A 22,332-nucleotide genomic window follows, 5' to 3' on the forward strand; every position below is an offset into this window, starting at 1 on the left:
CATATGCAAGATACCTTTCGTGGGTGTTTATTAATTATACTTTGATTGTGCTCAAACCTAAAGTTACTGCACTGCACACGAATTTTCAATACCTTAACAATGTTCTGACAATTACTATCTCCGGTAATGTAAGCAATAAAGTCATTTACTTAGCTTACAAGCGTTTTGCTTAATGTTTTACTCAATAGGCTGGCGTCCAGGAGAAAGTAACACTGTCCCGTAGAAATACTCTCCCCAATTTATACGGTATTGTGATTGAAGAGTTTTGAGGTCAATCTCAACGAAAAATGCAGTTCATACTTACCGCTATTGATGCCGATAATGCCGATCTCCGAGGAATGAATTGCGAACTTCCTACAAAGGGAGATGGAGGTTATATTACCTTCGTAGTAGACTACGAGGAGGCTCTTCGAGACAAAGCACGTGACAGTCAAGTGCGGGGTAGTCAATATATGAGTGGCACCACCATGGTATCCCTTTCTTCGTTCATATGGAAAAGACCCAATGGATAGAATATACTTCGACAGTACTTGCGAAACGATTCTCTCCAAGAATGCCGAAGGGTCTATGCCAGTTGTTATTACAGCCTTTCGTCAGTATTTAACAACCGACGAGGAACTGCAAATCCATCAACAATTCCACAGCACATGGTGTCGGAACAATCAAGTTATGTGGAGTGGCATACTACGGGAATGTGCTCAGGCATGGGCAGATGAACATAATATGGCAACGCTAACTACGGCAATGGGCCCTTTGATGACCCCAGGGCATCCACTATGCTTGAAGAGCCAGAAATCGAGCGGGGGATGGAGCAAATACATAAAAGGCGCTTCGGCTCTTTTTGCATGGCATATCTTAAGAGGTGAAAGGGTTATAGTATTATCGCCCCCTCCGGAAAGATTTCATCCCTCTGGACAAACGAATTACCAGGCAATAGAGGAGCCGATTTTGAAAAGAGAAAAGGAAGGTGGTACTAGGTTGCGACTCGAAATGGTCCATCCGATGGTGAAAGGAGCTGAGGATTTCATCTACCAGATATGGCCAGTTGATCAGACGAATGCCTGGGTTGAAAGGTTTGGAACGCTAGCCCAGGGGGTACGATGCTGGAGATTAGTAAAGGGAATTTCGGAGAAAGCGAGAGTTAAGGATACCTCAAAATGTGCCGTGAAAGATGGAGTAATTACTCGTGCCCAAAAGAGCGAATTTGACGAAAATAGCCTTCTGTTGAAAGAGCAGGCGGCGTTAAAAGAGAAGAAAGCCTTGAAAGCGAAGGCAGCGCTGAAGACACAGGCGGCATTGAAAGAGCAAGCAGCCTTGAAGCAGAAGAATAAAACCCTGAAGAAGCAGGCAGCCTTGAAAGAGCAAGCAGCCTTGAAGCAGAAGAAGAAAGCCCTGAAGAAGCAGGCAGCCTTGAAAGAACAAGTAGCTTTAAAGGAGAGGAAAGCCCTAAAGACGCAAGCAGACTTGAAGCAGAAGAAGAAAACCCTGAAGAAGCAGGCAGCCTTGAAAAAGCAGGCGGCTTTGAAGGAGAGGAAAGCCCTAAAGATGCAGGCGGCCTTGAAAGAGCAAGCAGCCTTGAAGCAGAAGAAAGCCCTGAAGACGCAGACGGCCTTGATAGAGCAGGCAGCCTTGAAGCAGAAGAAAGCCCTGAAAGCGAAGGCGGCGCTGAAGGAGCAGGCGGCGCTAAAAGAGAAGAAAGCGTTGAAGCAGAAGGCGGCTTTGAAAGAGGACATGTGATATTCTGCCACACCACAACAGGTGGAAGAAAATTTGCTTGGAGAGGGAAGAAATATTATCTGCGGATGTCACGTTCTGCGCACAGGCATATATATAGCTTCTTCACCGCCATTAGGGCTGGATCATTCTTACATATTTACACAAAACATACCCACATTCCACTTCCACAGCTTGTCCAGGCCGTGACAGCGGACCATAATATAAACCATGTATGCCCACTATAATCGAATCTCCCGCATACCCAAGTCCAACTCGTCTTTTACCAATCACGGCATGTCTTCATTCCTACTACAGTATCTCAGCTCTTAGCTCCTCTATGTTCCCGCTGCTTTCTGTAAACGTTTTCTCAATCGCACTGCCGATTCGCTCTGTCAAGCCACCCTAGAATTACGCAACTTACCGTTGAGCATGCTCGGTGCAATAGCTTTTGCGATGATTTTGCCGGGTACGCCGAGGGTTAGGAATGCCCCGAGAGGCTTTTGCAATTGCGGTGGACGGCTGGGCACGAAACTTTCCTCCCTTTTGATAGAAATTCCAGAGAAATAACCGACATCCCTGCGAGCAGAAAGTCTCCGTTACATTCGACGGCGGCTACTAAATCGCAAATGTATCGACGTCAGGAAAACGGGCATTTTTCGCCTTGATTGAGAATGGGAATGGCTCTATAATCTCATAGTCACATCACTTTGATAAGCATAGATATTCAGAAATAGCTTCTTTATACTCAACTTGAGATATTCCCACCCTAAATCAGCTAATACGCTTCATTAACATTTGAACAAGACTTTGGGCAAGTTGACCACCCTCCGCGATCAATGATAGGAACTCGGGACAGTGGATGAGATTTTCCGCCTCGCATGCTATACGTAGACAACGGCATAAAGTGACGGGAATACAGGGCATACGGACAGGTTCAGGGCTGCGAAGGCACTAATACATGTGATTTAAAGGCTTACACCCGCTATGATAGACGTGCATCTGGAAACCATGCAGTGGCTTGGAAACTTCAGGTTAATGTGCTAACTGAACTTGAACACTGAATTTCTGCCAAGTGCCAAAGCAAGGGTAAGAATTCCAACTATGAATGTTCGCCCCGGATTCGATCAACGAACTGCTTCGCAAACCCAGCAACCGGCTGTCAGCCAGTGTGTCAAAGAACCACTCATGCTACTCATACTACTCATGAATATTCATGAGTAGCGTGAGTAGAATATGAGTAGCGTAATGTTCTAAAAATTTGAGTAGAGTAGAGTATATACTCATGAGTAGTATGGTAGTTATGAGAAGCCGTCACGTGACAATTATAAATTAAGATTTATTTAATAATACTTAAATAATAAAGGCAATTATTAAGTAGCTCTAGTAAAGATAAGTTAGGGCTTATATAATACTAGCTAAATACTAGTTTTCTATAATAATAAACTAGTTACCCTCCTCAGAATCTTGATTTCCCTCTACTTACTAAGTAATGCCACCGCCTAATTGGGTAGAGAAATAGCGCTAGAGCGGTGCTAGATGAGAGGCTTACCTAATTAGGCTAACCTATCACGTGCACCTATCACGTGGGTACCTCCTCACACTACTCATACTACTCATAAGTAGCGCTCTAATTGGTTGAGTAGAGTATGAGTAGGACCCACTACTCTACTCTACACTACTCATTTGACACACTGCTGTCAGCCAACCGCTCAACCGAAAGACAACACTCAAATTCAAATGTTCCGCTCGGATATCACACAGCCCTAGTCCCCTCGCTCCCCTATTTACCCGAACAGAGTCCTATTATTACCCACCACTCACCATCCTCCGATGACCCTCGCTTCCCGCAACAGCCATCTTCCACCCCGAAAATATATTAACATCCCGCCTCATGACACTGTCCCAGCCACAATCTCCACATCACCTCCCCAACCGCTTTTCACACCTTCCAGATGCGACTTGAATGTCATCCTCCGTCAGGCACAAGAACACCATGTGATAGGAACAGGAGGCAAGATATGTATTGTTGCATGTCGGCCGGGTAATCTGGCTTTATCCACCACATTTGCATTCTTTCACCAAGAAAATACGAAGGGTGTTGGTGCTAGGATGTATGTACAAGGATGGTTACGACATTGAAAGTGAGCAGTGAAAGAGATTAGAAGAAGATAGTGATAGGGAGAAGAGGTTTGTGAGTAAAAGAATAGCGTAAAAAGGGGGTGTGAGAGATATTTCTCTGCAGCACTGTAGCAACAAGCAACAAGTGCAGCATGGGACGGTAGGTTGGGATCCGTCTTTTTCATAGGATACACACTGTGGGGATGCTGTGACCCTTGATTTTGGTTCTTCGGGGATGTTTGGGACAGTTGTGTCTAGGTCAAGGAGTTCTTCGCAGACGAAGGAGATGAGATGGTTGTCAGGCACAAGGTTATTGTCAAAGGATCAGAAGACATGGGATGAAGATTTGAGAGAGGGATAGGTTATGAAAGGAGGAAGGGATGCGATATCCTTGGTGAAGTGGGACAATGGTGAGTTCGGGAATGACAATATCCTGACTGGGACACACAGAAAGGTATCGTTGTCCAGGGACAGCGATGAGAATGTGTGATGGCCAGTTCTCCAGACTTTGGAGGAGCATACATACGATAAGAGAAATCGGGCTTGGCCAGGTTGGGAAGGCATTTCATATTTTGCAAAAGGTGAACTTAGTATTATTAATGTCCCCACAGTTTTGATCATACACCTCCTACTCATATAAAGCAAATGGTGATGGTATCAATCCCGAACGCCGTCGCTAAAGTCAATTTTATATGCCAAGGATCGCACTCATACGCTGAACGAGGAGATATAATACTGCAGAAGACGTTAGCTGGTGTCATGGAAAATGCAGCGGAGCGATTACGGTCAATACCGATTCATCCGCTCCATCATCGTAGTTAGATAGATAGACGTAAAGAATCAGAGCATGCTCATCAGCAAAACATGCAATCACCCTCCCACCAAGTCGCCCAACACTCAACACCTTTCCCCAATCACGCCCATCAATCCTAACCGTCGACCAAGCATCAGGCCCCGCAGCCTTCAACTTCGCACTCGGAAGATTCTCCAAGTCCCCATCCTCAATCTGCCCAGGATCCAGCTCCGGATTTGTAAGACCAGTCCACACACTCGAGATATTCAGCGAATCTGTAGCAATGCTAAGCTTCAGACTCCCATGCATATTTGCAGCCAACTCCAGCTTCGGAGCCACAGCACTAGAACTTCCGCTTTTCGTACTAGTTGTTGTGGCCATCGCGAGTTTCGTGAATCGGTCAGAGATGGCCTTGAGTTGGATGAGAGAGGGAAGAATAATATGTGCATCTGGTTCTCGAACTCGAGGCTCATGAATCCCTTCTACGCTGACGGCAGTCAAGACTCGGATAGGGATATCTTGCGTGACAACTGTCTCTCGGTCTCTCATGTTTGCATCGAGAGCTTCCTCTCGGAATGCATTGTCGCCGAATGGATCTGCATTTGCTCCGTTCAAGAACCCGTTCGCACTGTTCCCGCTGCTCATTGTGTTTGTGATGATTGTGAGGGAGAGGACTGGAATTCCATCTTTCTTTGTGAGTCGGATCGAGGCGGATGTTGCATTAATAGCAGACTTCAAAGCGCGGTGCAGCGGCGGGAGGGGTAACTCGAGGTTGATGGTATTGTTCGGAGCGGCGGATTGGATCGTGTAGTCTTCGAAGATGGATTCGATAGACAATGAGCTGCAGAGCGTCAGAAGGTGATTTGTAGGTGGTGCTTCGATTACTTACGCCCATACTTGAGTGCCTGTCTCCGGGATGATTGTGAAGCGTACAGCATCATCGTCGAGGCGGACCCATGCTACCTTTCCTAAAGACGATAGCGAAGCAGTGAGCTCTGATGAATCTGGTCAGTGGGGTTTCTAGGCTCGAGGGAGGAAGACCCACTCGAGAAAGTTTGGATATTTCGAACTGAAGTCTTGAACCTCATGGTGTGAATAGAAGAAAGAAGAGCATGGGCAGTTGGGAGACGTGTCGCGCGTACCCTTGTACAGTACCCCGCTTAACCTTCCAATGTCGTTAGCGCGAAATGCGACTACATCAATCTTCACTCTCCACCCTTCACAACCATTTTGTGCAATGTTCGCACGTGAGATACAGCTGCATCATTTCAATTTGCTAAGTACGACTTTGAATGTTCTTGTTACTACAGTTACAATCCATTCCAATTGTTCCATACACGTCCCATCGAATCACCTCTCGTATAAACGGCGGCCGGATACACTCCGTCTCAATGTACCAGCTGGGGATGGATCTCTGGTACTGATGCTACCAGGCCGCTCTCCAAAGATGAGATTACTCTCAGCAGTCAAACGCTGACGAAGTGCAGCAATGTCCAACGAAGTGGCAGTACTGTCACGGGCCCCCTGAAGCATTTCAATTGGCGACAACAGAGCCGGGCGGGAGCGAGGCGGAACGGAATTGCGACCACCTTGCAGGGCAGGGAGAGGAGGGGATTGTGTTGGCGGTCTTGTGGCTGCAAGGAGATGCGGGCTGCGTCTGGAGGGAACAATGAATGAAGCCGTCGCAGCGTCAAAGATCGCAGGGTTGTGGTGATGTGCAGGCACCTTGCGGTCGGGGCTCGTCATCAAATCGGACCAGGCCTCTTGCTCTTCTGGCTTGACAGTCTCACCATCCTCGTCGTCGTCAAACTCGTCGTCATCATTCGCGCTAGTCTTTGGCAATGGCGAAGGCGGCTGAATGTTGAGTGTGATCTGGGCTGAAGCATGACCACTCAGCATATCTCCTGCCAAGAACTCATCACCCCGGCTTCGAGAATCCGCGTTCATCTCATCCATGAACCGAGCGTATTCCGAATCGGCCCGCTGAGAAAATGCACCACGATTGCTCCGTTGGCCACGGCGATTTCTCTTCCTAAACTCTGCAATGGCCCCACCACCAAGCATACCTTGTGGCGTAAGCATGTTGTGATCGGCAAAAGGGTCATCAACACCTAGGTTACCGAATCCGCTCTGCATGTTGGTGATCTCCTGAAGCGAAATACTGCTCCGAAATGGTGGGTGGGTTGGAGTGCCTGCGCGAGCGTGTCTGTCTCGAGCACCCAGTGGTGCGTGTAAGAGGATCTGCTCACCGAATGGATGTTGTGTCACAGGACCCCGAAGGCCAAAGTTGTGTACACCACCAACGTTGCTATCATGCATAACAGCTGGTTCGCTCAAACCTCCGGCGAGCATTTCGTCCATGCTGGGAAGCCTCAACTGGTTATTCGGAGGAGCCATACCGTCACGGGTGTTCTCTTCGGTGAAGGTGCCTTTGTGATAGAGAGACGCCTGGGAGGTACGAGTATTCTCGATGTGTTGATAGCTTTGCATGAAAGCACCTGGAAGGCTTCCAGTACGCGGGACCATTTGAGCGGCGCGGGCAGCCAGAGCACCAGGTGCTTGATCATCAGCAAAACTGCCAGAGCCGCGGACTTGCTCGGATGAACCCGAGTTGCCATGTGCCAACCGACGCTCCCGCATAAGTTGTTCCGCATGGAGCCTGTTGGCGTTCTGCTGACCTGGATGCAATGGCCGGTTGATATTCTTTGGAAAGTCGGGTGGATAGCCTTCAACCTTTCCGGCCCGAGTAGAGAATGATGAGCTACCAACCAGAGTCGCCGAGATGGGACGAGCCGGTGGATCCATCTTGCTAGTGCCCTGAACGATGTGTTTTGCCTTCTGATCGGTCAAGACACGCCGAACTTTTTCGTCACCCTCAACCGTTTGCTCTGCTTGTTCATTGACATTAGCTTGGCGATGATTTCCATTATTCTCAACGACTTTCTGTTGGCGGAGATTGGCATTGTTGTTTTGATGCATGCCACTACCGTCAATGACTTGCTGTTGCTGGCGATTGACACGGGTGTTCCTCAAGCCAGTGGTACTGTGCGTCTGACGGCCAAGACGTGGGACGTAAGTTCGTCGAATCTCCTCGATGTTCATCTGCTCATTGTATCGCCGGAGTCGAAATCTCGTGTTCTCTCGCTTCAGATGCTGTTGCAGAGTGCCGGATTCGTTGATTTGTGCGATGACTTGTTTGCCAGCATTGCCGAATCGGGTGTCAACGGAACTTCCCATATGTGCAGCTCCAGGCACATCAGACTTGTTGGCTACCGAGTAAACGGAGACCGTGTTAGACAGACTGGCGAATCTCGACGGGACTTGGGTATAGGTTCCGGATTCGAGAGTGACTTTTGTGAGGCTGGTCGGATCTAGCTTCTGGGTTCGAAAATCATCGAAGGGATCTGGTTGTGCAGTCTCTCCGCTGTTGATGCTTTCTCCATCCTCCTCGGTGTTGATACGAGTGGCAACCCGAGCCTCTCCTTCGTATCTTTGTCTAGTAACTTTGATGTCTCGAATAGCTTTGTCGACTAAAGCAATTTGGTTCATGAATGGATGCCCGGCGTCAGCATCAAACTCATCAACAGGATCCTGACAAGTTGTTAGCTATACATAACAAACACAAGTCTTCGCTCTTCTTCTTACCAGTGGTCCAAAACTGAGACAGGTACCATTGTCAAACTTTCTAGTCCTCTGCGTGGCTGCCGGTCCGACACGATGGTACGCCTGGTTTGCCAGTGTTAGCTCCGTTACCCCCAGTGGATTATAGCATTTCACCTGTGCAAATCCCTCAGACGGTGTGCTCGGTCGACCAGGAACACCCAGCCCCCAAGTGAGGTTACTTGGGTGTGGGTGAGGGCTTGGATTCTGCGACATCTTTTGACGTGCAATACAGCTAGTATGTTTGCGGCCTTTCTGTGATGTTCTATTCTCTGTTCGCCAGTTAGTTTCTTGCAAATATTTCTTTTGACGCCAGAAAAGTAGATCTTTGAGACACAGTAAGGGGGTTTCGTAGATAATTTTGAGGGTGTGTTTGTTTTGTGCACTTGTCCTGAATGACGGAACAAACGATAAAGGGAGAGATCGGAACAGCACTTCCAATGGCAATACAACTCCAACCCCCAATTCTGGATTTCAAGAGCCCAGCGGCATAGGAAAGGGTACTATGGTGCTCAGGGGGGAGAGATACAGCAGCTGGAAGCACACAAGAGGTAGTGTTTATGAACGAGCCGGCATCGACACCGGCTCGCACCCAACACCTCACAAACGTGAGCCGGATACTAATGACCGGATATTCAGGAAGAAGCGGAGGATGATCAGGGGATCAATGAAGGTGCGAAGGGTGGAAAGGACAGGAGATGACCCAAAATTCTCCAAAACTGACGCCGACAGTTCGCTCCACTGTCTCATGAAGCCGAGCAGGACCGACACCGTTCCAACAAAGAACAACATGTCCAGCAACAGAGATAGAATGATCAACAGCATATCTGAGGAGGCAGAAGGGGTGAACGGCAAGATATCTCGATGCTCCCAAACTGACGCCGACCGAGAGATTGTGCTCCTCCCTGAACGCGAGCCGGACCCGCCGAAACGGGTAATAAACAAACAGAAAAGGACTTACCCAGTACGTCCTCTTTCACAGAAAAGGAGATGGAACCAACTGCAGTTGGCTGTCAAGCACTGCTTTGCCGCTGTGCGAGGTGCGATGTGGAAGGATGCTGTGGTTGTGGGAAAGAAAAATTGAATGAAGAGGTGGAAGTTGGTGTTCGTTTTCTGTTCTGGAGCCTCGTCCTCATGCAGATGCGGATAGCCTTGTCCTCACGTGGGCGCTATGAGGACGAGGCTCTGATATCGATACCGGAGAGATTTAGGGGCTATTCACCGATCTTTCTTCTATTTTGCCAGAAGAGTCCCGAACCTTCGAAACTTCAATCTACCAGATCAATTGGTACACTGAAGAAGTCCTCACCGGTAATGCCTCTAATTCCTCTAGAACGTTGAGGCACTGCTAATCTCATTGTCCAACCAGCTTTCGTGCAATAAATCCCCTTATCCAGCAAGCCACCGTTCAACAAGTCAAAATGAGGGCACCAGATTCGGCACCATTGAACTGGAAGCCCAGCAGAGCGCATTTCAAAGAGCCCTTTGAGGGGAAAGTCCAGATTACGGCTACGGTTACTGAGGAGGTTCCTGATCACGAGATCCGCGAGAGTATCGAGATCGACGAGAAGGAAAACGGACTGAAGAGAGGCCTGCGGAAGATGACACGCTTCGGAAAACGCGTCATTAAGAAGATCGAGAAGTGGGCAAAGGGGATGGGCAAGAAAATAGAACGGAAGACGGGAGAATTGTCGTTGCGGAAGAGGGAGAGAAGAAACGCCATGTCCTACCACAGCACGGGGGATTATATGCGGGATGAGGGAATGATGTTGGCGATGAAGGATAGAGAGGAGTTGGCGGTATACCAGAGGGGCAGAAACTGAGGTTGCAGAGAGCTTGCTTGCATTGCTTGCAGAATGTACGAGCCAAGCAGGAACATTGCTGCGACTGTCCTCACTCGTATCTTGTAATCTTACAATGGCTCGTATGAGGTAACTTCATTCCATGCTCCAACCCGTTCCAAAACCACCCAAGAGTGTCATTTACAGAATTCCGTCACCAGAAGAACTCGTCTTCGCCCCCGGATACTACGCAAACTACCCCTCATTCAAGCTCTCAATCCTCGGACACATATGGTCCAATAATCGTGTTGACGCTCTCCAGCAAGCTCTCCATCGGCCCACTCGGATCATTGTAACCTCCTTCAACACATCCGGTGCCACCGCGAACAAACTCTGGAACACAAAGCACTAGAAATTACTCCCCTCCAACAAATGAGCACTATTGTAAATCTCCCCGTCAAATTCCCTAGATTAAGAACAGCTTAGGGATCCACTTTCCACGTGTCGCCACCAATAGAAAACATCCCAGAAAGGCCTTGTGGTATGCCGAGGAGGCCGAGCCCACTTAGTATATTCTTGTCTGCGGAGAGCGGTCCGCTAATCGAATTAACTGGGTCAAGGGAGAGGATGTTGCCGTTCAAGATTGCGCTGCAGATGGCGAGGAAGCTGGCGATGCCTACGCCGAGACCTTAGACTTTCCTTGGTCAGCAGGGGGAATCAGGGCTTGAGGCATGGGAAATACCTAAGACTATCTGGGTGGCGATGTCTGTCCAGGCTGCTACTCCGTTGTGAGGGAGGTAGTTGTGATTTACTAAAGCACCCAGACCGGTTCATAGACCACTCTGATCTCCAGCGTCAAAGTTGGGTGGCACGAAAGCATGCTTGCCTGTTACATCTACCAGTTGAGTTGCGGGATCGGAAGTCACTGCTCGCTTCTCAGGGTTTCTTAGTGAAGCAGATGCAAACCGAGTTGCCACATTTTCTGCCACATGGGGAAATGCTGAGGTGGAAAGGGGCAAAGCGGCCAGCGCGGCGTGGAAGAAGAGAGATCTCAACTTGAGGGTTTTAAAAGAGTACAAATGAAAACGAACCGAAGTGAGAAAGGATAAACCCCCTGGCAGAGGGAGGTATGGGATTTTAAAATGCCTAAGTTACTAACAACACAGATCAGAGAGATTTCTAGGTGGCGCTCATGAACGGAACGGAGGCTCATCCGAGGCTAGAGTAGAGACTTTAAGTTAAGTTTTATTGTAAGCTTAACTGTAGATCACCAATAAGCCCTCCGTAGTTCCTGGTGAAGAGGGAGCTAAGCTCAGGTGGTGCTTGTGTGAGAGACTCGTGAACGTCATTTGCTTAACCAGAATCGGAACTAAACAGTTATCAAATCAGGACATCAAATAAACACTGGAGAAGAAGAAATGTGGGAAGTAAAAGACTTGTCCCAAATTCTCGGTAGTTCGCGGCCTGTTATACAGCTCAACGCATGCCAGCGGAGCATCCGTAAGCCATTCCTATCCAGGTTTGTTCTCAGAAGAAGAAACTGAAACTGAACCCATTGACTCCTTGAGTGTCTGTCCAGCCCAGGATCGCAGAACTCCCAAAATTAGATACAAGGTATCCTCCCCAGTGACCAGTTACCCCTCATTCATTATCTCATCTCTGAGCGAGATGATCGCGAACGCCTTCATCTGCCTCAAAAAGCGGTCTCAATGCCCCAAGCCTTGACATCTGCAATCAATTGATCGACACCCCTAAATCCGACTCTCTGGCCAGTCTTATCCAGCTCGACGGTTGGGAACGCCAACTCCTTCTCCAAGCCACCCACTCCATTCCCCTCATCAATCTGGCCAACGCTCTTGATATCGGAGAACAATCCTTGCACCCCCTGACCTTGCTCGCCCTGAATCTCAAAGAATGGCAGACCAGCAGCAGCATAACTCTCAGCCGTGACTGGGGAAGGAGGTGGTGCGGTGCCGGTAACGCGTTCAAAGACGTCGGCCGACAAGAGTTGGATGTTAAACATGGCTGTGTTGTCATTGTCCCACGCGGAAGACGGGTGAGGATCGCGGAGGATAGATTGCTTGATGAGACCACCAACGCCGAGGGACATCTCACCGTTGGGAATTGGGTGAGCAGGGATGAGGGCACCGCCACCTTGGAGGTTGAAGACCAGGTTTATGATGGATTTCTAAACGGTGATTAGCTTTGAATGCTTTTGTGGAAATCGGATTCTGAGTGACTTACGTCTTCGATACCATAAGAGTAGAGCAGACGGTCTGCTTGAGTTAGCTATAAAAATGATAAGAGAGTAGGGACAGAGTTACCCTTCTCGAGGCGACGATTTTGGTACAGAAGAGCCATCTGCTCAACAGGAATTTCAGTGCGCTCAGAAATGGCTTTTAACAACTTGAAGACCGTGTGACTGATTCGGACCTTTAAGAAGATTGAGGATCCTCCAAGACGATTAACCTGAATGACACCAAAGCTAGCCTTCTTGATCGGAGTAACCATGATCTGAATGCCGCCAACAGTATCATCATTTGCGATCTGTGCCTCGACCGAGTATCCAGAGCCAGTGGGAACTGCGACGAATTGCGCGACTGTGCCATTTTGCTTTGCAATACCATCAAGCCAAAGCTGCGAATGATTGGCGGGTTCAATAACAGCGTAGTCTTGGATGGGCTTTTGCTCATTGAGAAGGCGGGCTCGACGGAGGGCAGTGGCGAAGGTCTCGGGGATGGGCTCACCAGAGATGGCGTTAATGCCTCCAAGGAGGACCTTGACTGCGAAAGGGCGGGTAGACTTGAAGCGGATCCAAAGAGCCTCCCGTACTGTTGCTTTGTATAAGCTAGGGGTCTAAACAGACTAGCTAAGATGGCAATGGAAGATGAGACGGACCATGAACAGGCATGAAACAACCGCCCTTGAGCATCATGCCCTCGGGAAGAGTCTCCTCGTAATGAGCAACATTATAAAGAGGGAAGTTTCCAAGGTTTGGCGGAAGATGATAAGTAGTGCCATCATCAGGCTGTGTCCTAGTCAGCTCTTTCCAATAGCGCAAAAAGACGGGAAGACTTACAACGCGGATAGTGCGCTTGAAGGAGACAGCAAGAGCGTTTTGATCGTCGCCTTGATGGACGTAGAGGCACCCGTGGGCATTAAGGTCAGGAATCGGCTTGCCAAGCTTGACCCTAAGTTTATTCTCTGCCGCCATCTTGGAGACCTTTTGCGGCGATTTGGGATCTAGACGAGTAAAGTAAGGGAAAGCAAAAGGCAAAATAGCGCGGTGTTGAAGGTGTTGAAAGATGATAAGTGGGAGAAGAGGACTGGGGGGATGAGGGAGGTAAATTTATGAACGAGGAAGACCGCTAGACGTTCGCTTTTGGAATCTGCAAGGCAACAGTACGTCATAACAGCAACGCGAGACACAAAGAGGAAGAATTCACCGAAATATAGGTGCGACGGTGCTGCCTCGGAGAGCAATGTCCAAATCTCAAGGAACATTGATGATAACCATGCTAAAATGTCATGCTTGCAAACCAAATTGGACAAAGACCACCATACTAAAAGAACCAACTCCAAGTTGGCAATCCCCACTATCTCAAGTCCTCTTCAACTTTGATGTTGGGCCTCTTGATTATTTTGTCCAAGTATATTAACTTAAGGTTACTCGGTCTCAATCAACTTTGACGACAACCTTCCCGAAATGGCCCCCTTTGAACAAATACTCAAACCCTTCCTTCGCCTCCTCGAAACTGAACACCCTATCCACCACCGGGTTAATCTTCTTCTCATCATAAAATTTCAACATCTCCTCCAGTCTCTCCCGCGGCCCGTTCAACAGCCCTTTCAATGTGACATTCCTCCTCAATGCCAGCACATTCGTATTGGTCCTATCTCCCATGGCGTCTTCCTTGCCAGACAGGTATCCAATGCAGTTGATTAATCCTCCAAAAGCAATACAATCAAACGACTTCCTCAATGTTTGGGCTCCGCCATTCTCGAAAATGATGTCCACCCCCTCGCCATCCGTCATCTTCAGCACCTCTTGTTCCCACTCTGGATTCGTCTTATAGTTAATTGTCTTATCTGCCCCAAGATTCTGGGCCAGCTCGAGTTTCTCATCCGAACTAGAAGTAATGATCACTGCCCATCATCAGCCCTGCCCTCCCATCCCACTCCGAATAAATCATACCTTCAGCACCACTCGCCTTCGCAATCTGCAACCCACTAATCGCCACGCCTCCAGTCCCCTGGATCAATACCTTCTCCCCCTTTCCACCTGGCTGTCCCAGTGTCCTCATCCCATTAACCGCCATCCAAGCCGTCAACCCCGCAATTGGCAACGTAGCTGCCTCCTCATCACTCAAATATGGCGGCTTGCTCACCAACGCCTCCGCATCAAACACCCTATATTCCTGCAGCACACCATCCAATGGAAACCCCAGACCATGCTTCATATGCTCTGCCTTAACCTGGCCTTTCAAATGCGTCTGATTGAAGATAGAAAGGACCTTTTCGCCTGTTTTGAAGCGAGGGGAGTTGGATAGGAGGATGGTGCCACACATGTCGGAGCAAGGGACCAAAGCAGAAGATTGGGAGCCGGTAGTGGAGTGGTGGTTGTAGAGGCCCATTATCACTTCTGTATCGCGGTAGTTGAGGGAGACGGCATGGATCTTGACCAGTACTTCACCTGGTCCTGGAGATGGGAGGGAAGAGCTGGAGAGGGCGATGTTCGAGATGCCGGATTGTGTAGTGAGCCATTGGCGGTTCTGGGTGGGGAGAGACATCGTTGCCGCTGTTATGAAGAGGTGAAGTTTGAAGAAAAGAACGAAACTTGGAGAACGGTAGAGGAAGGGAAGGGAAGGGAAGGGAAGGAGAGATATGGAAGAGATGAGAAACGGAAACCAATACACTCGCAAATGACAAAGATAAAAATGGAAGACTGCCCCGCCATACTTCACCGTGGTTTTCTTATCGTTGTAAAAGAGGTGACGGAACTCCGAGCACGATTCAGTCTTTGGTGTTCAGCGCGGCGGAAATCCCACTTTCAATGCTGACTAATTGACCTCCATCACGTGCAATCTACCCCTTTTCAAATTCGGGATTCAGGAGATCTCGAATAACGGAACCGAGAGGAAGAGGTGTCAATCGTAATCGTAACCCCAATCATAATCGCCCCCATACCCTGAATCTTTTGCAGCTGCCTCTCGGTGATGCCGTGCTTGGTCTGTCTTCATTCTGTTTACGTTCCTTTTTGGCGGTCGAAGTTTCTGCTGGCAACTCGCACACGCTTTCATCTTGCACCCTGGGCATTGCAGCAAGTAGCTGTAACGAGAAACTGCACACTATCACAAGTCGATCGGCCCTCGATCTTGTCCCACCAGCCCTCGTGAAGGCAGGGAGAAATCGTGGCACCGGATCGCGTTTTGTGTCGTGACCCGCCGGACGACCTTGCTGGTTCTGCTTGTGCCCATGGGTTGTTATTATACCCGCTGAAACGCCTTCTTCGCTCTTCCTCTTGCTTGATACGAGCTTTCTCTAGTTCTTTCTCCAGTGCGATTCTTGCTGCCTCATCAACCTCCTTTTGCCGTTGTTTGGCTTCTGCCTCTCGTTCATGCCATTCTCTCCAATATTTCGCTTGCTGCTCGCTCCGGGCTTTCTCCCTTGCTTCTCTCTCAATTCTCTCTCTTTCCAATTGCTCCTTCCAAGCTCTGGTCCTTGCTTCTCTCTCAACTCTCTCCTTCTCCATTCTTTCCCTCTGGGCCTTCTCCCTGGCCTCTTTCTCTATCCTTTCCTTCTCCCGCCTCGCTCTCTCTTTCTTCCGAAGTACAACCTCCTCAAGTACACTTCTAGCAGCATCATCTTTCTGATCCCCAACCTCCTTTTCTCTTTCTTTGACCCTCAACCGCTCCTCCCAAACCCTTAAGTCTTCGTCCTTTCTCCCCAGCTCTCGCTCCTTAAAGCGTATACTATGCATCCTATCAATCCTCACCTTGCCCTTCTTCTCCTTCTCCTCTTCCGTCTCAGCTGGCTTCCCATAAATCGGATTCAGCATCCACCGTGTCCAACTATTCTTCGCCGCCTCTTCATCCCTCTCCGCTTTCTCATTTTCCTCAAGCTCCCGTATTGCAGCCTGCAGCTTCCGAATCTCTCGCTTTAGCTCGAAGATAGCATCGTCGTGCACCTTCCTGCTTTTCACCCATGTGGCCGCGCGCTCGGCTCTCGCTTTGTTTATCGCCGCAATGCCGGTAATTTCTGTGCTGATGTCTTCTTCATCCTGTTTTGGCTTCGTCTTCGATGTGCCAGGCGCCTTAGGAGTAGCATTTGCCGCTCGTGTCGTTGGTTTGGATTTGATTTGAGGGTAAAGGCCATCGTAGGCTCGGCGTTTGTTCACGTCTTTGAGTGTTTCATACGCTTCTCCTAGCTTTTTATTGCCGGTGCAATCATCAGTAACGGCATGAAAACATGACAAAGATTAAGAAGCCTCTCTGAAGTAAGGAAACTCTGGCACACCAGCTGAAATGCTTCCGTAGCGTCGTGCTTTTTATTCCTGTCCGGGTGAAGCAGGAGGGCTAGCTGCCTGTACGACTTGGTGATCGTCTCTGTGGTTGCTGATTGGTCGACCTTTAGGACAAGATAGTAGTCTTCGGTGATGACTGCAGGCGCCATGCCTTCACTTTGTTTCCATCCCCTATGTCTGAATTAACTTGGAATGTTTGTTTAAAGTGCTTTATGACTTATTATGGACAGAGCCGCATGGAAGGGGAGGGTTTGTTTGCTGTCAATGCATTGTCGAATGTTACACAGCAGTTCTTGTGACACATTGCTGTCCCAATCAGGAGTGTAATCGACGAGACCTTGGACAATCTGACAAAAGTAACAAGAATACCAAAACCAACAGACCTTCATGGAAAATTGCGAGGAGATCTCGGGAAGCAAAAGTGTAAACGGGAAAGCATTGTTTTCATTCCCGAGAACATTGCCATTCCCTATCCTCAACTCAACTCATCTCTCTCCAAACAGCACTTAAATATTGGTATCATCATCCACCAATGCAACCCCATCTATGCTCTTTCGCTCGCTATTCAAATATGATCAATATGCAATACTATACATTTACTCATCATTGTCATCATCATCACTGTCCTCATCCCGGACCAAAACAATGCACGGCTCTCTCGAATGCCAAATCCTCCTCTCTTTCGCGCCAAGAATAGCGTCCATCATCGTCCTTGTATTTGCTCTCGGTCTCCTTCCCTCAGTTGGCTTTTCGTCATGGGGAGACTCTTGGAGTCGAGCTTCTTCTACGGAGGCGCTGATTTCGAATTCGCCTCTCGCGAGAGGCGTTAGCCCAATACGGATCTCGGCGGTTTCGTGGCCTGGGAGGTCGGGGAGAACTTCTTGTTGGATGCCGTTCCAGACTAGCTTCTTTGACAGGTCGAGCGAAATATTGTGTGGTTGATTCCTGATTGAAGGCTGGATGCGAAGGAATGGGGATATTGTACCTGAAGTTCGGTTCGTGATCTTGACTTTGAGCTCAGAGAAGCTGTCTGTGAAAAGCTCCTGCTTTAAGTCACGACTTCCAATACCGTTGACAGAAAGTTCAATACCGATATCGTCGATCTTGAGGGCTTCAATCATGCGCGGAGTCAACCTGAGCCCTCGAAGTTCGATCTCGCCATACCTATGAGGCCCTGATTTTGTAACCCAGGCGCCGTGAAGGATCTTGAGGATTTCCTCCCGGTACCAGAATGCTTCGCGGCTCGCTCGTTCTGTATCAGCAGATACTCGGCCGGTGCTCACGACGAACTGTCTTGCTCGTGAGGGATCAAGTGCTGGTATCGATGCTGATGGATCTTCAAGGAGGACCCGGCGAATTGGAAACATTATACGGGATGTGTTGCCAGGAAGGATCTCTTCATCAATGGCACCACCGTTGGCGATATTAAGATGAACCTGGAGCTGGCACGGCCAAGCGTTTCGAAGATCGAGCAGGAGAAGACAATAGTCATCTGGCGTGAAAGTCTCATCTTCGTCTTCGCCGTTGACATTCGACCAAAGAGATCTCGGAATGCTACCTGTAAGGGGCAGAACATCCATCCTCGCCAGCTCAATGCTGGCGTTGACGGTAACGGTCAGTGGCAGGCTCACTTGCCTTGTGTGGAACTTGTCTTGCACGTCACCGGCAGGTACACCAAGATGGGCGTAATCGATTTGCACAACGGCACTTGTGAGCCCAGGCTTACCAAGAATCTCCATCTCAAACGTTGCTGTCCCACCAGGATCAATATACAGTTTCTCACTATCTTTCATCTTCCAGCGCAGGGCTTGTTTGCGAGCATATATTAATTCGCATTCATACAGTTCTGCCGCGGAAGCTTCGCGATTGCTCATTGCTTGCTGGAGAGGTCCTTGCGTTGAATCTTTGAATGAAAACAAGAGTAGATCTACTGGCGTTTCTTTCGATAAATTTTGTAGCGTGATCGAAAATGTCTGGCGCTCTCCTTCTAATACCATGACTGCAGACTGGGACAGAGTGGTGGATTTGACAATCACAACGGGTTGTCTGTCGATTACATTCAGTCCTAGGGACGTGGCCTTCGGCGGAATTATAGACGAAGTAGCCGTAATGGAGCCTGAGCCAACACTGGTGGGACGATCCTTTTCCTTGAAAAGTGCTGCGACGCCAATGGTTTTGATCTTCACTTCTCCCCGGGGTGACCAAGGCTCTTCAAATATAGGGAACCGTCTTTCCCTACATCCCCTGACTCGGATGACGCATCCAGTTATCTTCAATTGGCCAGAAGCCTTTGGAGTTCCAAATATCGTGAGAATCTGAGTTCGGTAAGGGCCAATTACGGTCTTCTGTGTCCCAGACTCAAACTCAGCTCCTTCCGACTCAAGCCTGAGATTCTCGATTTCAATATCAAACTCGTATGGATTCTGCAGAGTAACTTTGAAAATCGCTCCTTCTCCAGCAACCAGCAGATGATCCACGGCTGCAGTATCCGGAGTCCGTAAAAATGGATTATAGATAAATGGGTTGACTTCTCGTGATGCTGCAACAGCGGATGCACCCGGAAGTTCATTGCGTGTGTGTGGTATGGGCGTTCGAGTTGGTGCCAAGGCCTCAAGCTCCACGCCCCTGACCAGGAATTCGTCCCAGTATTCAGCGGTCAAGTTCTTGACGCCCAGGTTCCTGGCTGCGCCAAGTGTTCTTGATATGTTTGTTGCAAGCCGAATTTGCTCGTCTCGACTCATCGAAGGCGATGCATCCTCACTCCGAGGTCCAGGTGCCACTCCGCTGCCAGCAGTCCGTAATAAGTCCGCTGTAAACTTCAGAACGCCGTTAAAATCCGGTAATGCTTCTGAGAAATTGATGCATGATCGAAGGACATCCAGCTTGAGGTTTCGGCCACCGAAAGACCGGATAGAGGCATTCTGTACGATTCTTGCAATCGTTGCCTCATTTGAATCATCGATGGAGTCGTCTTCCGCAGCACTCAACTTGGACGCAACAACGCCATACGCTTGGCCGAGTGAGCCGAGGAACGTATCCACTCCAACCTCCACATCTCCTTCGCCCAAATCGAGGGCTCCTGCCCCGTTCGTATTGCCATTGACATTACTCAGGGCAGCCAATCCAGCAGCAGGATGGACCCCCATCTCAGCAGCTCCTTTTAGTCTCGCCTGAACCAAACCTGGTATGAGAACGTAAACCAACTCACGGGTTACCATCGCCTTCTTCCTATGATAGCCTAATGAACCAAGGACCGATGCAATTCCACTCAAAATTATAGTCCTGTCGACGACAGGTAAATTCTCTGGTGATGATGTCGTTGGAAATGCTCGGAATAAGATAGTGATGATTTCTGTTCTTGCAGGGCGGATATTCAATCGAGGTGTAGTGAGGTTCGGGCTTTTTTTGATGGGCGTTCCTCGAACCAGTAGTTGCAAGACATCGTCGTCCAGAACTCCGCCAGCTAGATGAATCGCTGAAAGTAACTTCGAAAACCGGATCACAGACTCGGAGAATGGATATTGAGGTAATGACTCTCCAGTATTGTTGGCGGCTCTGGTATAGAGATTTAGGATCCTGTCTAACAGCTCTGGAAGCAGTGCAGATAGGTTTTGCAAAGCAACCAGGCGATTACTTGTTGGACTTTTTTGCTGATCCGCAGCAGTAATTGGGATCACTGCTTTCTGATCGGTAGAAACGTAGCAGATTTGGGGGATCTGGAAGTCTAGGCCAGTCCAAGCAATCATGAGCATGCAGACAATGATGTTATCAAGGGCTTTGGCATGCCACAAGTGATCGAGGTTATTTCTTGCGATGTAGGCGGCATCAATCAACTCCTTCAAGGCATCTCCCCATCTTCCAGCTATCATGTAGAGCGAGCCTATCACAATACCAACTCGACTCTTGCCTTTATTTCTTGAGCGTTCACTGATGCTGTTAGATCCAAACCCCTGGACTGAGACTCGATCGCTGCTGGAGCTTCGGAGATCAGGAGTTAGGCGAGGGTGAACGTTTCTCTGTAGATTTCTGGGGGAACCATTTGGGCCCACAGTGTCATCAAAGGTACTTGAGCCATCAGATGGTATGCCATTCATAGGCGTAGTAGGCCGACCAGACGGTGTTGAGGAATTGGAACCTGCGCCAGGTGGAAAAACAGGCATTGACATTCGGACATGGCTCCGATCAACACTTCCAGCCGGTGATGACGACCGGGAATCCTCTGGTAATGAATATTGGGAATTCCGCCGCGAGAGCATCTCACCCTGTATTGTTGGCCAAGAAGATCCATTGTGCTGACGACTGACCTGGGAATTGCTTGGAGAGTCGATGGTGTTCAAGGCCTGAAGCGACTTGGCCAGTGTTGTCATCTCTGCCAGCAGCATTGAAGATATATCGCACATGATCGTCTTCATGGTTGTTATCTTGCATTTCTCCGCAGGTGGTACTGCAATTAAGCCTTCCGGTAGAGCAGCAGCATTCTCCTTTAAGGTGAAGTCGAACAACAGCAATTGATGCACCAGTGCCTTTGGATATCTGTCCCGGAGATCCTCCAAATCCTGGTATAGTTCTCGCATATTATGCTCTGGCCGAGGGGGTCCATTTCCATTGAGACTCCTTCTCGTCTTCCCTCGATATGATACATGGTTCAGCTCTACGCCATCTGCCAGGGCGAGAATAACCAGAGGCTCGCGGTACAGCTCGAAGGGCGAGAGGCTGAGATGGGTGTTCGGAGGGTAGAAAGTCGTGAGATCGTACACAATCATTCCCGTCGGGAAAGCTAGAGGTGAGAACATGTCTGTGAATCATTAGCACTGTTGTAGCAGAGCTTCTCTACTCGGGACTCGGGGCAGGTCTCACTCCTATTCGGCCGTCCATCTGGACTGATGTCCCCCAATCGCACAACATTCTCAGGCTGTAATCTGTCAACGAAGCTGAGGAACCGAGCGCGCTTGATCTGCCCGATGGGGAGGAGGACCACTCGCACTCTGGCAGGTGCAGCGGGGGAGAGTTGATCCAGCATCTTAACAACATTGGGGATGCGCCTCAGACTGTTGAACGTTAGGTTTGGAGAGGCAGCGGCGCTATCTGGTCTTGATGGGATCCATCTTGCAGCAGGTCCAGTACAAGCAATGTTCGGAGACGAAAATTAAGCCCAGCTTGCTGGCAGAAGCCTTTGTAGTTCGCAGTGTGCTCTGAGATGAATGCCTTCAATGTCTTCTACGGTGACCTTTTTGCACCCTTGACATCGCTCTAATGTAAATCCGTGCCGATGTGACAGACCTCGAGGGTTTCAGTATTCTCCTTTATGCTCTGATGAAAGATTGCCTATTCATGCTCAATTCTTTCACCTTCTCTCAATATTGCAAGTTTATCAATTTCTAACGTCATGGTAAAGCTCTCAAGTTTCCACTGTCCATCAGACTGAATCCGCAATAACCTAATTTTCGGCCCGAGATTCACACTCCGAAGCGAGCGAGGTCCTGGGGGAAATTAATCTAACAATCTTTTCCGTTTGACTTAAGCCTCAACCTGTCCTTTCAGACAACCTAGTTTGCCTGTCTGCTGCTGTGTACAAAGCGAAATGCAGCTCCTGGGCAAGGAGATGTAGAAAGAGGGGCTTGCCAGGCGAAGTCATTCGTCAAGTCAACTCACTGGAGCCACAATTTATGGAATGTTTGAACACAGTTTATCACCTTCCAATCATGTTGGACCTGAGGTTGGGCCCTTAACAATACAATGTC

General features: G+C 49.0%; 8 protein-coding genes across 8 annotated transcripts; 3 read left to right on the forward strand and 5 right to left on the reverse strand.

Moving 5' to 3' along the window:
- Positions 1-567: 567 nt before the first annotated feature.
- On the forward strand, positions 568-1,119 carry K444DRAFT_549340 (uncharacterized protein; the record flags this gene model as incomplete). Its single annotated transcript, XM_024876447.1, has 1 exon — positions 568-1,119. A coding segment is annotated over one exon (552 nt), but the record flags the coding sequence as incomplete, so codon positions are not given.
- Positions 1,120-4,381: 3,262 nt separating this feature from the next.
- Positions 4,382-5,736, reverse strand: K444DRAFT_577836 (cell cycle checkpoint protein-like protein). The gene is made up of 4 exons (XM_024877586.1): positions 5,673-5,736; positions 5,517-5,622; positions 4,619-5,468; positions 4,382-4,569 (listed from the first exon to the last, which is right to left on the reverse strand). Exons 1-4 carry the CDS (start codon positions 5,713-5,715, stop codon positions 4,543-4,545), a joined length of 1,026 nt encoding a protein of 341 aa, XP_024726297.1. The 5' UTR covers positions 5,716-5,736; the 3' UTR covers positions 4,382-4,542.
- Positions 5,737-8,387: 2,651 nt separating this feature from the next.
- On the forward strand, positions 8,388-9,511 carry K444DRAFT_299263 (uncharacterized protein). Its single transcript, XM_024871705.1, has 2 exons — positions 8,388-8,525; positions 8,720-9,511. Exon 2 carries the CDS (start codon positions 8,793-8,795, stop codon positions 9,369-9,371), a length of 579 nt encoding a protein of 192 aa, XP_024726298.1. The 5' UTR covers positions 8,388-8,525; positions 8,720-8,792; the 3' UTR covers positions 9,372-9,511.
- K444DRAFT_299256 (uncharacterized protein) lies at positions 9,512-10,239 on the forward strand. The gene is made up of 2 exons (XM_024871704.1): positions 9,512-9,598; positions 9,657-10,239. Exon 2 carries the CDS (start codon positions 9,709-9,711, stop codon positions 10,108-10,110), a length of 402 nt encoding a protein of 133 aa, XP_024726299.1. The 5' UTR covers positions 9,512-9,598; positions 9,657-9,708; the 3' UTR covers positions 10,111-10,239.
- Positions 10,240-11,406: 1,167 nt separating this feature from the next.
- Positions 11,407-13,282, reverse strand: K444DRAFT_671020 (uncharacterized protein; the record flags this gene model as incomplete). Its single annotated transcript, XM_024887700.1, has 5 exons — positions 11,407-12,256; positions 12,313-12,344; positions 12,393-12,899; positions 12,967-13,096; positions 13,148-13,282. 5 exons carry the CDS (start codon positions 13,280-13,282, stop codon positions 11,762-11,764), a joined length of 1,299 nt encoding a protein of 432 aa, XP_024726300.1. The 3' UTR covers positions 11,407-11,761.
- A 462-nt stretch (positions 13,283-13,744) lies between these two features.
- Positions 13,745-14,858, reverse strand: K444DRAFT_549689 (NAD(P)-binding protein; the record flags this gene model as incomplete). Its single annotated transcript, XM_024876477.1, has 2 exons — positions 13,745-14,214; positions 14,264-14,858. 2 exons carry the CDS (start codon positions 14,856-14,858, stop codon positions 13,745-13,747), a joined length of 1,065 nt encoding a protein of 354 aa, XP_024726301.1.
- Positions 14,859-15,364: 506 nt separating this feature from the next.
- On the reverse strand, positions 15,365-16,740 carry K444DRAFT_549217 (DnaJ-domain-containing protein; the record flags this gene model as incomplete). Its single annotated transcript, XM_024876434.1, has 2 exons — positions 15,365-16,495; positions 16,585-16,740. 2 exons carry the CDS (start codon positions 16,738-16,740, stop codon positions 15,365-15,367), a joined length of 1,287 nt encoding a protein of 428 aa, XP_024726302.1.
- Positions 16,741-17,187: 447 nt separating this feature from the next.
- Positions 17,188-21,611, reverse strand: K444DRAFT_638889 (Trs120-domain-containing protein; the record flags this gene model as incomplete). The annotated part of the gene is made up of 2 exons (XM_024884312.1): positions 17,188-21,386; positions 21,449-21,611. The coding sequence occupies 2 exons, from the start codon at positions 21,609-21,611 to the stop codon at positions 17,188-17,190; spliced, it is 4,362 nt and encodes a 1,453-aa protein (XP_024726303.1).
- Positions 21,612-22,332: the final 721 nt, after the last annotated feature.

Source organism: Hyaloscypha bicolor (assembly GCF_002865645.1).
Source record: "Hyaloscypha bicolor E unplaced genomic scaffold K444scaffold_191, whole genome shotgun sequence".
Taxonomy (NCBI): Eukaryota; Fungi; Ascomycota; class Leotiomycetes; order Helotiales; family Hyaloscyphaceae; genus Hyaloscypha; species Hyaloscypha bicolor.

Excerpts from the sequence above, each read along its gene's own strand:
- K444DRAFT_299256 (XM_024871704.1), top strand. The coding sequence starts at position 9,709 with ATGAGGGCACCAGATTCGGCACCATTGAACTGGAAGCCCAGCAGAGCG.
- K444DRAFT_577836 (XM_024877586.1), bottom strand. The coding sequence starts at position 5,715 with ATGAGGTTCAAGACTTCAGTTCGAAATATCCAAACTTTCTCGA. Across the intron at positions 5,469-5,516 it reads ACAGGCACTCAAGTATGGGC|CTCATTGTCTATCGAATCCA; the intron begins GTAAGTAATCGA and ends GACGCTCTGCAG. Across the intron at positions 4,570-4,618 it reads CGGATGAATCGGTATTGACC|TATTATATCTCCTCGTTCAG; the intron begins GTAATCGCTCCG and ends CGTCTTCTGCAG.
- K444DRAFT_299263 (XM_024871705.1), top strand. The coding sequence starts at position 8,793 with ATGGTGCTCAGGGGGGAGAGATACAGCAGCTGGAAGCACACAAGAGGT.